This window comes from Stegastes partitus, unplaced genomic scaffold, assembly GCF_000690725.1.
Source record: "Stegastes partitus isolate 25-593 unplaced genomic scaffold, Stegastes_partitus-1.0.2 Scaffold107, whole genome shotgun sequence".
Taxonomy (NCBI): domain Eukaryota; kingdom Metazoa; phylum Chordata; class Actinopteri; family Pomacentridae; genus Stegastes; species Stegastes partitus.
Genome location: NW_007577838.1, coordinates 432,824 through 445,491, shown reverse-complemented (window position 1 = coordinate 445,491; position 12,668 = coordinate 432,824). Strand labels below are relative to the sequence as shown.

General features: G+C 38.7%; 1 protein-coding gene across 1 annotated transcript; it reads right to left on the bottom strand.

Annotated features, from left to right (window-relative positions):
- Positions 1-6,704: 6,704 nt before the first annotated feature.
- Positions 6,705-11,584, bottom strand: mrpl10 (mitochondrial ribosomal protein L10). Its single transcript, XM_008277787.1, has 5 exons — positions 11,520-11,584; positions 11,134-11,303; positions 9,142-9,306; positions 8,558-8,702; positions 6,705-7,188 (listed from the first exon to the last, which is right to left on the bottom strand). Exons 1-5 carry the CDS (start codon positions 11,557-11,559, stop codon positions 6,962-6,964), a joined length of 747 nt encoding a protein of 248 aa, XP_008276009.1. The 5' UTR covers positions 11,560-11,584; the 3' UTR covers positions 6,705-6,961.
- Positions 11,585-12,668: the final 1,084 nt, after the last annotated feature.

Sequence of the window (12,668 nt, the reverse complement as noted above, 5' to 3'; positions counted from 1 at the left end):
TCATATCTATCTATCTATCTATCTATCTATCTATCTATCTATCTATCCGTCCATCCATCCATCTATCTGACCATTGTGAGATTTGAAAAAAAGTTCCAGCAAAATTGTCATTTTTGCTTCCTATAAATAAATAAAGTAGAGAATAAATAACAGTACATAACATTGATGTTACTGAATCAGCTGATGCAACTCTGTCAAATTTGATGCAACAGACATTAACCTTTCCTTTAAAAAGTAATAGAAATGAACTGTATTTACAAAACACCTTTTAAAACAAGGTTTACAAGCGCTTTACAGACGTGTCAAAAAAAAAAAGAAGCTACTCAAGAAGACCGATGAACAACAGAAGGCCAGAAAAAGACTAGAGTTGAACGTGACAAAACACCATTGGATGCAAATAAACTAATAAAAATACCAAATACGCCACATCACGTTTTTTAAAAAACTAAAAATCAGAGTACAACCAGGCAGTCTCTTCAGTGAGTATGCCACAGAAAAACAAAAATTACCCTAAATCACAATTTAGTAACACAAAAGCAGACTGGTATCAGCACGTGGAGCGCCACAGCAGAAAGGATTCACCTTTAAGTTAATTTAGTCTGCAAAAAGTCAGAAAACAGTTCATGGTTATATCATAAAATTCCTTGTTCTGGCCACCAAACAGTCCAAAACCCCCTTAAAGAATATCAAAAATGAACATTAGAGTGACCACAGCAAGTCACCGGCTGTGAGTTCTCTCTGCAGGTCTCTCTGGATGTGGAGCCGCATGTTTCTGATCACTGTCCTCACCGACCTCCACAGTATTTATTGTCGTCTTATGCATTGTTTGTCTATTTTCTCTCCTGATTTTTCTCCTCTTCAGCCTCGCCCTAACCAATGCCACCCTCTCTGAGCCGGGTTCTACCAAAAGGTTTGTCTTTTCTCTTCACTTGCTTGAGACGACATATAATGTGAATTGGCGCTATATAAATAAAACTTCATTGATCTCAAGCTCATGTGATGTGATTAGATGTTTTCTCAACAAACAAAGTTACAGATTGATAAATCAAAGAATAGCAAGTAATGGCTTCATTTGAGGAGCTATTTTTGCTCGTTTTCTATTACTTTTGACATGAATCTTGTATTAAAGTGTTGTTTTTTCATGTTTTTACAATCCAGGTAGATCACTCTGGACCTTAAAGTCACCCACACTGAGCAGAAATTAAATACCAATGATTTATTTGAGAAGATATGCAGTAAATGATCACATTTAAGAAGCTATTTTTTGCATTTTTTCTATCACCTTTGTGAATTTATGGTGTATGAAAGTGTTGCTTTTTCATATTTTAATCCAAAAAATAATCCTCAACTTCATCAATCTGGATCTTAAAGTCTGCACTCAGCACTTTGCTTGTCAAAAACTAAATATCAATGCCAAATCGATATGATAAATTTGACAATATATGCAGTAAATGATCACTTCTGAGGAGTTATTAACATATTATTCTGCTCATCCAAAAATTGCTGTGTAAGAAACTTCAGATAAAAGCGAAAAAAGAAAGATAAAGTTGGGGCATGTGTTGCATGTAAAAAAAACACAAAAAAACAAACAATACTTATTATAAAGGTCATGGCCTAACATTTAAATAACATGTTCTCACATTAGCGACCTATTACAATCTTAAATAAATGGCTATATTTCTACTTTAACGCCTGACTTTAATGAAATGCTACACATGTTCAGTTTGTTATCGTCCTTTCTGAAGGTTGTATCATGAAAGCTCCGCCAGCAAGAACACAAAGTGAAAGTGTTAAGTCGACTCAGCAGAGCGGGAGAGAAGAAAAGGCTCTGAGTAATCCAGTTACCCAACACAGGTGAGCGCTGAGCTCCCGCTTCAAGCCTGTGATGTCGTAAACGTTGCCTGGATGCAGCAGGTAGTCTCCTGGATCCTCAACGAGATCACCGAGGATCTTAAAGTCACCTACGCTGAACAGGAAGACTACGCATCCTCGGCAAAATCTGACCATTCAAGTGAGAATAATTGATACTTTCTGCAGCATATTTTGAAAAAGAACAAGTGTTTTGTTTTGTTTTTTGTTTCCAGCTGATCACACATGAGCAGCTCTGGCTTTAAAACGTACCTTGGCTTGTAATAAAAACTTGCACAATCAGAAAATATCAAAGATGTTGATGTTACGTTTGGGGTCAGAATCTCTTGTCATTCTTGTGGTTTCTGTGTCACTAAATAATCTGTTAATCTTCAGGCCTTTGGACATGTGCAGGGATGATTGCAACAACAAATACTCCCACTGTGAAGCTGGAAAAGTTCAGTTGTTAGTGTGTGTCAGAGAAGATGTGGAATACAAATGATATGATGTAACTGAAGGAGTAAATGAGAGCTTTCTGCAGCTATCTGATGGTAAATAACTTCTCATGCAAACATCGCACAGCCATGACTGATGTCTTATCATGAGGAGGACTCCTCTACCATTAAATGCAGAAACATAATTGCATTTATCTGCATGAGAATCTCAGATGTTATATAGACAACTTTTCTGGTGGGGGAACTAAAAAATCTTTGATTATTTAATTAGAATATTGTAGTTTTTCTTGCTGCTTTTTTTTCCAAATTCAATTTTGATGGCAAAATAAAATGTTCTTACAGTTTTAAATGTCTTTAAATGTCCTTTAACGTACATGTGGTTTCTCAATCGGGGCATTGGAAGATATTTTGAATAATTGTAAAACAACAGTGGGGTTTACAGACTTCTAATTTAACAAACTTGTTGTTTATAAGTAGCGGAAATTTTTAAAAGCAAATTTGTGTGAAAACATTGAGCATATTTTTTTTGTTTTTATGCATGTAAAGCCCTTTCTAAGTGCTACATAAATACAATATGTTGTTATGTTTTGGTGAACTGGTGATTTTGAAGTACTCCGTTGAGAATCTGTGAAACAAACGTACACTTTTCAATGCGCTGTCCTGTGTTGTGTTGTGTTTGTGGCCTTTTCAATGTTGTGTCAGTGCTCTCTGCTCTGAGATCAACTTACTTCACGTCCAAGTTGTTTTGCACTCCTAAAAATGTCTCCTGAAAAAACAAAATTTGTGTGATACAGTTCATAGTTATGGTTCAACTTGTTTCAGACATAAACAAACTGTAAACGTAAAAGGTTGAGAAAACAAAACCAAGCATGTACATATTTTAAACTATCATAAATTCTCTGGTGTCAGTGGTATTTTAAGGCTTTTCTGGCATTTGATAGATCAAACTATTAATAATTTACAGATTAATTGACAAGAAAATGACTGCAAATTGCAGCATTAATGTAAATATTCAAAATAGGGCTCATAGTTTTAGTAAAAACTGTTTTTATAACACAAAATAGTATGATTTGCACAGACTTTACAAGAGCTCACTCTCAAAAATAAACCCTGCTGCCAAACAATGTGTGATCATTAATCACAACTTGAGACATATAAAGTTTTAGAAAAGCTTTGACTCACAGGGTGCCCAGAGATTTAACTTAATTAATGCGGGACTCGCCTCAGTCGATAGCGAACAGCTAACTTAGCACATTTGTAGCTAATTAAATTGCCAGAACCAGTAAAGGTGGATGAACCCAAGGCTTTGGGGGCCTCGGGGCAGTTCACCCGCTCGGTAATCCAGCCCTGTATGTGACACCATGGCCAGTACCTCCTGCAGCGAGGGGGATTAACCTCTGCGTAATTGGTTTTTCAGGAGACGTTTTTAGCAACGTGAAGCAACTTGGACGTGAAGTAAGTTGATCTGAGAGCAGAGAGCACTGACACAACATTGAAAAGGCCACAAACACAACACAACGCAGGACAGCGCATTGAAAAGTGTACGTTTGTTTCACAGATTCTCAGCGGAGTACTTTAACATCACCAGTTCACCAAAACATAACAACATATTGTATTTATGTAGCACTTAGAAAGGGCTTTACATGCATAAAAACAAAAAATATGCTCAATGTTTTTACAGAAAAAGAGGTGAAAAACTACCAAAACACCCTTTTTACACATGAAAGAAATGTTGTTTTTGAGATAATGACTGTATTTGCATGGAGAAAACAAGACTTTTGTCTCTTGTAGGCTTTGCAGGACATGAATTTGGGACACTTTTGTGTGCATTTGCATTTATTTTGTGAGTCTACAACTTCATTGACTCAAAAAATGAAGGCTATGTTTAGGTTTTGTAATTTTTTTACCTGTATTCTAACACAAAAACCAGTGAACATTCCATATTTGTAAAGGTATCAGTCTGCAGAATCAATGCTTAGGTGTGAGAATATGACTTAAATCTTTCAGCCAGACTGACTTGACGCAGCATCGTCTGGAGCTACAAGCATATTTTTGCATTTTTCCGTGTATAACAGGGAGAGTGTAAACACAAAAACGGTGCTTCGCTGCTTTCAATCTGACGTCTAAATGTCTAAATCTGTCCAGAAGCAGCCTGTCTTGCTGTTACGTAAGGCCAGGAAAGGATGAGAGTAACTGACCTCAGTAATGAAAGCATGTGGCGGAAACAGGATGAAAGGATTTGCTGGTTTCTGAGCTTGCTTACTCAGGGAGGAAGGAACAGACAGAATATTCTACATTTAAGAAAGATTTTGAAAATGCTTATTTTAGATGTGAAACTTCTGCAAAAACATTAAAACAAAGACACTGTAGCTGACTTTTGCAGTGTTTGTTATTGACAAACTAATATTTACAGCATAAATATCATCGCTCTGAGGGTGCTTTCTGTCAGGAAATGTAAATCAATCACATTTTAATTTATTCAAATCAGCTTTAAGATACAATAAAGAACTAAAACTGACAAAACGTTCCTCTCAGCACAGATGGGACAGCGTGTATTCAGATGGATGAGTGACTTCATGAGCTCAATATTCAAATGATGGGCAACAAAAACAAGTCATCCAAGGAGAGGACAGCATCGTGCCAGAGGATGGGGTTAAGATGCACAGATTATGGGAGTAATAATCTGTTTTCTGGAATAAAAAACTGTGTCCACTAACACAGAGATCAGCTGTGCCAGGGGAGGACACTGTTTTCATGAATGAGTCTGGAATTCTCAGTATTACTCCTTTTATAGGACAAACAGTGAGACTTAGTAATGATTCTCCACATACATTCTGAGCACTGTTTGTATTCCAAAAGCAGAGGAGACAGCAGAATAGAGTAAAACAGCTGCACTGATATATTTTAGTTGTCATACTCCTTTATAATCAATCAAACTGATGTTGCTTCTTTAGGCGCACAATGTCCTTTTTGGCCTCTGTGAACTAATCAAGGCTCCACAGACGCTGATCTAAAAACCTTTTGAAATGTTACAAACACAAAGAATTCAAAGTTTTGCACCTTTCAGCCAAACGTTTTTTAAACATGGGATTGTGCCATTAGGAACAGGTGGCCATGACGCATTCACGGCGGAGATTATGGTGCGTAAAAGAGCCAAGAATGTCCTGGTTTTTGTTCTTCGGTGTTTCCAAAACAGCTCAAGGCGACAAATTTTAATTGTTTGTGCCGTGTTTTCTTAATTCATAAGGGGGAAAAAACTGTAAAATCTTACCTGAAATTCACCCTCGACTCTCATCATCTGCTGCCGTCCTCTAAATTAATCCAACAAAGGTCTCATTTGGCGTTTACGAATCTGTGAAAAACCACCATCTCGGATGAGAAGACGTTTTCCTCGTTCGAAAAAAAAAGTCAAACTACATGTTCTATCCGTAGATAAGCACTAACTCTGACCACATAATCTCAGCGGTGGTGCCCTCTGCGCCGGTGGGTGCAACGAGCCGCCTCCAAATCCAAGGAGGGCTGCGCGTCGCCGGCAGCGCGCACCGTGCGCAATGTGTCCTGGGCATTATCCGCATTAGCTGGAATTACAGCGGAGTGTCTAGCTGGGATGTGGTGGAGGGCAAATCTAGCAGGCTCCTCTCTCTCTTTCTCTCTCTCTCTGCACACTCAGTTTGTTTAAAGAACAAAGCAAAGGCTGCGAGCTGAACACTCACCAAATTGTTAAATTTAGCAACAAGGTCTTCTCTGGGTCAAGTGTCGGAAGTATATGACAGAAATGTTACGCAAAACACAAGCATCTGCCGCTTTATGCTCCTTATTTGTTGATTACTGCCTGCAAGTTATAATTTACCTGTTGTTTGCCAGTGTATAGTTACTACACGATGCAGGAGAGTCATCCTGGTGTGCAGCTGCTGTCATTTTATAATAAATCAAAGCAAGTTTAGTTATTTTACTGCAAATCCAGTCATGCTCTGCAGCTTTACTTTGGCTTTTTGAATCATAAATTATTTAAAATTGTAATGTTTGCAGACGTGTGCAGTGTTGGAGTGAGCGCCTGTGTGTCTCCCTCAGAAAAGCAGGCCATAATAGACTAACTGACCCAGATTAACATGCTGTAATCTGCAGATTAACGTATCAGGATCTGTGACCACTCATGTTTATTTTGGCTGGAGCAGTTTTGGGTTGTTTTTTTTTTTTATGATGCCACTTATGTGTTACAGCAACAATATCTGACACCAGAGGATACGTCTGCGCTGAACAGTCTGTTTTCATTTGTGTTACAATAAAGACATGATGAAGACGAACATTGTTTTTTGCATAAATCCTTCAACAGTCAACATTTAAAGGAGTCAGAAAATTTCTTTAATTTGAAAAAAAAAAACTGCAAACCTGAGCCACAAATAGAGTAGATGTTATTTATTAACATGTGACTATATCCTTAAAATAAGGAAGCACAAAGGGTGAAACTGAAATTTTTGCAGCATTGTCCATTCAGTAATTCCACCGGGAGCCAGAGGTGCATTCAATCAGCCAAAGCTAAAGGTTGAGCTTCTTCTTTGCCGACTTTTTCCCAATCTCAAAAGTCTTCCTGGTGCAGAATTTTTCCACACGGCTGTAAAATCAGCAAGTCAACAGTTCAGGTAACTTTGTCTGCAGGTCTACGTGGCCTCCTCTGCTTTGGGAGCTTCCTCCGAGCTGTTCTGCTTGACGTACTGCTGCAGCAGGGCGGACAGGTGGGCCGGGTGGCGCTGCAGCATGGAGGCTGTGTGGGAGGTCATCATGGTCAGTCCGCTGACCAGCTCACCCTGGACCACGGACACCGACGGCAGCTTGGAGTAGTTTACGACGCCCTGCGCGCTCAGCAGCGTGTCGTCTATGCAGGCTCCTGTAGACGGACGAGCAGTTAAAGGCCTTCATCACATTCTGGTAAATAAGCTTCTCTGTGACATTAATAAATATCAAGCAAGAGGAGCTGCCCTCATTGAAGATGCGTTGCAAAAAGATTCACACACATGTTGGATTTCCTCTACTTCTACAATGATTAAGTCTATTCTTGCTATCTAATCTAATGTACAGAGACAATGAGGTAGCATGATAATCCAGAAATCCTTGAGGACACTTTAAGGAAAACTGCCATTCACTGTTTTGAGAACTCACGCAAAATCAAAAACATGTCGCACAGTCCTCTCAAATACACCATTCAGCAAATGTTTTCAGGAATAAAGAAGGGTGGCTTTAAAAGAGAGGAGGAGACTTGAAGAAACTACTCTTTAAAGACTCCAGTGAATATCAAGCTGTTGTTTTTCTATCTAGTTAACATGTCCATATGGTCATTTTTACATGCTGGAATCATGAGCAAAATAAGGAGTCACACCACTAGTAAGCAGCATTTCCATTTTGATGCTGCAGCATACCGACGACAAAAACGTGAATTCAGACAGTCGGAGGCTCATTTGCAACAAACCTAAAGAAGTAGTTTGTCCGTAGACTATAAACATAGATGGAGAACACCTCCAAAACATCTCCCAGAGATGTTCTGAATAACGGCTTTGAAGCTCAGTGTGGTCGCTTTGGCCATTGCCACCTTGGCCTGACTCCTCCGAATTCTCGGCTGATCCAAAATTGAGCAAAGAGATGATGCATGACAGGAGCATCCACCTTTCACTCAGAGCAACCACACCCGTGATTATGCACCACTTTCTGCCTTAATACAATTTAAACTGGTGAGTTAAATAAAATTATCTTACTGTACAGTTGTCATGATCATGGAAATTCTCTAGACAAAAAACATTTTTGTACCAGGCTGCAACCGCGTTTATTTTCTGACACTTTAACATGAGAGTGTACGAGAGTCAGCCTCAAGTGGGCATTTGAGGAAAAACACCTTTCAGCATTTCCACATGGTTTCCTTTTTTCACACCCAGAGGTTGCTACTTTGACGTGTTCTGTTTTTGATCGCAAATTTGCCCAAATGTCAGCACACGCCTCTTGAGCTTCATGTAGCTGAGCTGCTGCTGATGCTCGCTGTAAGCTTAACATTTTCTTGATAAAAATGATTAGTAACTAGCTAGCTAGAAGGAGCAGGACATCAATACCACCCTCAGATTGTATTTGCTCTACTAAACACAGCACCTACTTCCTCCACATGTTGGCTTCACTTCTAGAGCGCTATAATGTGTTCATCTTTACATACAGTCTAGGATTTCTGAGGCAGTGTAATACAGTTGCTGCTTGTAAGAGCACAATCAACGTACCCAGGAGTGTCATCTGTGGACTGGACCTCAGAGTCCTCAGCATCTCCTTCGCCTTCGGTTCTTTACTGACGAACAGAACTGTTGGACCGACAATCAGAGGAGCCATGTTGGAGTGAACACTGTCACTCAGAAATGACCGCATCACCTGGAAGGAAATAATCGCAAATGAGTTGAGACCAGATAGCAGGATGTGTAATGTGACCAGTCTAAAAAAGCTGCAGAGGTGTTGCTTTGTTTCACAGCGTCAGTTCAGCAGAGGAGACAGCAGCCTGCAAAAAATGTGATTTTACAGTGTATAAGACTTAAATCATTTCTACTTTCCCTACACAGCTAAAATGAAATGCCTGGATTTTTGTCATTTAAAACTATGTGTAGAAAGCAACAACTGATTTAGTGTTACTTTCCCTGTCGGTACCAGAGTCTAAGATCAAGCTGTTGCCATGCACACCAGTACGGCTTTATCAACTAAACATGAGGGAAGTGGGATGAGTTCTTCTCTGGTACTTTCACATTTCAGAAAAAACATCTGAGGCTGAGCCACTCAGATAATCAAATAAATGTGCATGTTGAGTAATATCGGTTACCTGATTGGGGAAGAACTTGACAGTGATGCCATGTTTGTAAAGTTTGTACTTGAGATTAATCATTTCTTCGACGGTGCTGTTGCTGTTGTGTACCACTGCGATCATTTTACACTCCTGGAACAGCTTCTTCAAATCCCTCTTCAGGATTAACACGAAATCAGAATCCTGACAGAAGAAAACAGAGGAGATTGTCTCAGAGTGAAGATGCAAGTCTTTGGTTTAAAACAGGCAACAAAAAAAAGGACTCTTAATGTGATCCAACATCACCTGTAATGTTTATTCAGTTCACAATGATGATGTTATTCGTGGTGGGAGAAGTTTTCAGATCATTAACTTAAGTAAACGGAACGCTAACACAGAAAATAAGCCTCGTCCTTTACAGGGCCTGGGGGATTCTCATGCTTTCCATGCAGTCTATAAAGTAATTCAGGGATTTTTCTTGCTTAGGAAGGGTCTTTAAAAAGGTGACTACACATGACAGGAAGGTCAATGTTACACTTTCCACATCTGTAAGAACATAAGGATCTGTGTGCTGTAAGTTTTACCATCTCTCCAAGTCCCAGAGAGTCTGTGCAACCTAAAACTTGTGTACGTACAGCAACTACACTACATAGGCTTGAGCTTTGATTATCCTCTCCAGCAGATGCACACACAGTAACATTTGTTGTTGTTGTTATGTTACTGTCCAGTCTGCTGAAGGCCGGTTGGAGGACTCCATCCCATACATAGCCAGGAAGTTGTGTCTATGTGTTATGCAGATGCACACTTCTGCTAAACATATATTTCCAGTCGTCATGCAGACAGAAATTTTGGGCTGGATGTGCACGGCTTTGACAGATTTCACACAGACACTCGTGAACTTAAGGAGATTATGAGAATTACATCAACCAGATGAACATCTTGTGATCATTCAGATCACAAAATGCACCAAAAACAAAGCTCGTACAGGGTTTGAATGTTAAAATAAATAAATCCTGCAAAGATGATCACACATAATGTATTGATGCAGCTCATGACAGGAGGTGAGAATCAAGCGATAATCAGTCTTTGGGGAAACTGTTGGGCACGATAAAGACTCATATTTAAGTTGATGCTTTCTGTGACAACTTCAGTTTACCTCAAGACCAGCTTGGTTTGTTGTCACTGACACTGTGTGACACACAATGAACCTACGAGTGAAGATCGTACACTTTGATATGAACAATATTATCAGTGTAATTTGCAGCATTACTCCTCTCAATTGTTTGTGTAATATCAGCTTCAGTATCATGAGCAATATTTATCATTTCGTATTTTTTTTTCTTGTGAAATATTTTATTATGATGTGTAACAACATCATTTGATTACGTGTGTAATATTTCACTGTCATGTACAGCATTTTCAGTGTACTGGGCAATATTTTAATTTCATCTTATTTTATAAGTGCAATATTTCATTATCATGTGTGATATTACTGATAACTTCAGTATCATTGTCAGCACTACTTTTTACTGCCTGATTTGAACTTACTAAATTTATTTCAGTAATGTATCATGGTTATATTTTATTGCTTTTCCATGCAGGCTGTGCATTTTTTTATGTAAACATCATTTGGAGTTTTTTTCTGAGTAATATCTGTCACAATAATTTCCTTTAGGATTAATAAAGTTGTATCTTAAGATCACAGAGACTGCTATTTTTTTCTCTCTCTTTCAAATATGTAAGGCTCATTTGGTGTTAGTAACAGGGAAATTCAGGGAGTCAAATTAGAACTCCACCACATCAACAAATCCAGGAATTCCCTGGATCTCCTATGAGCAAACTTTGATTTTAAATATTTCACACTTCTGCATTGACATTTTAATAAAATATCTGACTACTTGTCCCACCGCTGCAGCTCTGTAGATACAGAAACAAGCTCCAGGCCTCCAAATCAACAAATCAAGAATTTCAGTGGAAGGATGAGGAGAATGAATGGATGGATGGATGGATGGATGGATTGAGGTGTGTTACCTTCTGGACTTGTTGTTTTTCAGCCGGATATGCGCCTTTGGGAACGACCGGTTTAGGAGGAACATATCGAGTAACAGCGAGCAGCTTCTGTTTGAGGAAGTGAAGGGGTTTTCTGTGTCGAGTCACCGCCTTGGAGCCGTGACGGACACTCTGTATCAGCGGCAGCCAACCTGAAAGAAAACAGAGTCGGTTAAACATCTACTGCACCGGCTCTGAATGACAGGATGCTAAGCTAACAGATGCTAGCTAACTGAAATCTAACCAGCAGTTTAATCGAAGCGTGGCTAACACAGCTAACAGCAGCTAGCTGAAGAAAAATATACAACAAATTAACCCGCCACAGTTGTTAAATTAACGTCAGAAATGCAGCATAAGAGGTACATTACCCTGTTTAGGTAGCAACTTTCCACACAAGGTCGCCGCCATCTTTAACAGGAAAAACTTGACACCGGACGTGACGACGGTACGCATGATGCCTTTACTGACCTGACCGGAAAAACAAAAAAATCGGTTTCAACCTTAAATTAGATATTTTACCCGGTTGTAGACAGTTAAACTGGTAAAACAAGTGCAAATTATCACTAAATACAAACTATAGCTAATAATGAGAGAATGTAATTAAATTAAATTAAATACTTTTTTAAACTCTGCTAGCATCATTGTTTGTTTGTTTTTTTTTGCTGTTGTTGTTGTTTTGCACCTTAACTTGGCTCTTCCACCAGCACAATTTGCACCTCATTTTTTTCATTTTCCTTACATTCCTTACATAATATATGTGTGAACTACTGGACACCTTGAATTTCCCCAAGTAGAATCTCCAGGTACAGCAGTGACTGTAATATTGCCTCCTTAGATTTCAGAAAGGAAACTTTAAATGCAGAGTTTTTGTCAGGACAAGTCAACGGCCCAAAAAAGTAAGTTATATGCAAAAGAAATGATTGCCAGATTTTGATTGGGGGGGGGGGATGTTTGAAATATGTTATTAACTTTATGGTCATTGATTTTAGACATATTCTGTGTCAGATTCTGTTTGTTCTGTTTTTGAAAGTGAAACCCCAAAAGTCTAATTTACCATAATTATACTCAGCAATTTATGGTCCTTTCTGAGGTTTGCCAAAAAACTCCTGTGGTATAAAATAAAGAAATAAAGTATAACTTTTGCAACCATTCCGAATTTGAATCAACTGAGGTTTAGATAAAAACAAGTTTATTATACTGGACATGCGATTGTATGTACTTCTACATGGCAGTATTGCTTGAAATAGCAAATCATAAGGCCAAAAGAAAACAATGAGTGTGTGGTTTACAGAAATTTGCTGGATAAATAAATTAATAAGAGACTGTGCAACTTCCATGTTGAGTAATAGTAAAAATGAAATTGTCTTTTTGCCACTCATCTCTTCTTTTAACAGATGTTTCATGAACGCACCATGACGCACCGACGTGTAGTTTTAATCATCGATGTCATCGCTTCTTGGATTTTCCTTGTAAATCGCATCTACCGTGCGCAAATCAGCACATTTTTTCCTTGCCAA

Coding starts and splice junctions, on each gene's coding strand:
- mrpl10 (XM_008277787.1), bottom strand. CDS start 11,559: ATGGCGGCGACCTTGTGTGGAAAGTTGCTACCTAAACAGG. Junction 9,307..11,133: donor AAAAACAACAAGTCCAGAAG/GTAACACACCTC, acceptor TTCTTCTGTCAG/GATTCTGATTTCGTGTTAAT. Junction 7,189..8,557: donor TCCACAGATGACACTCCTGG/GTACGTTGATTG, acceptor GTCCGTCTACAG/GAGCCTGCATAGACGACACG.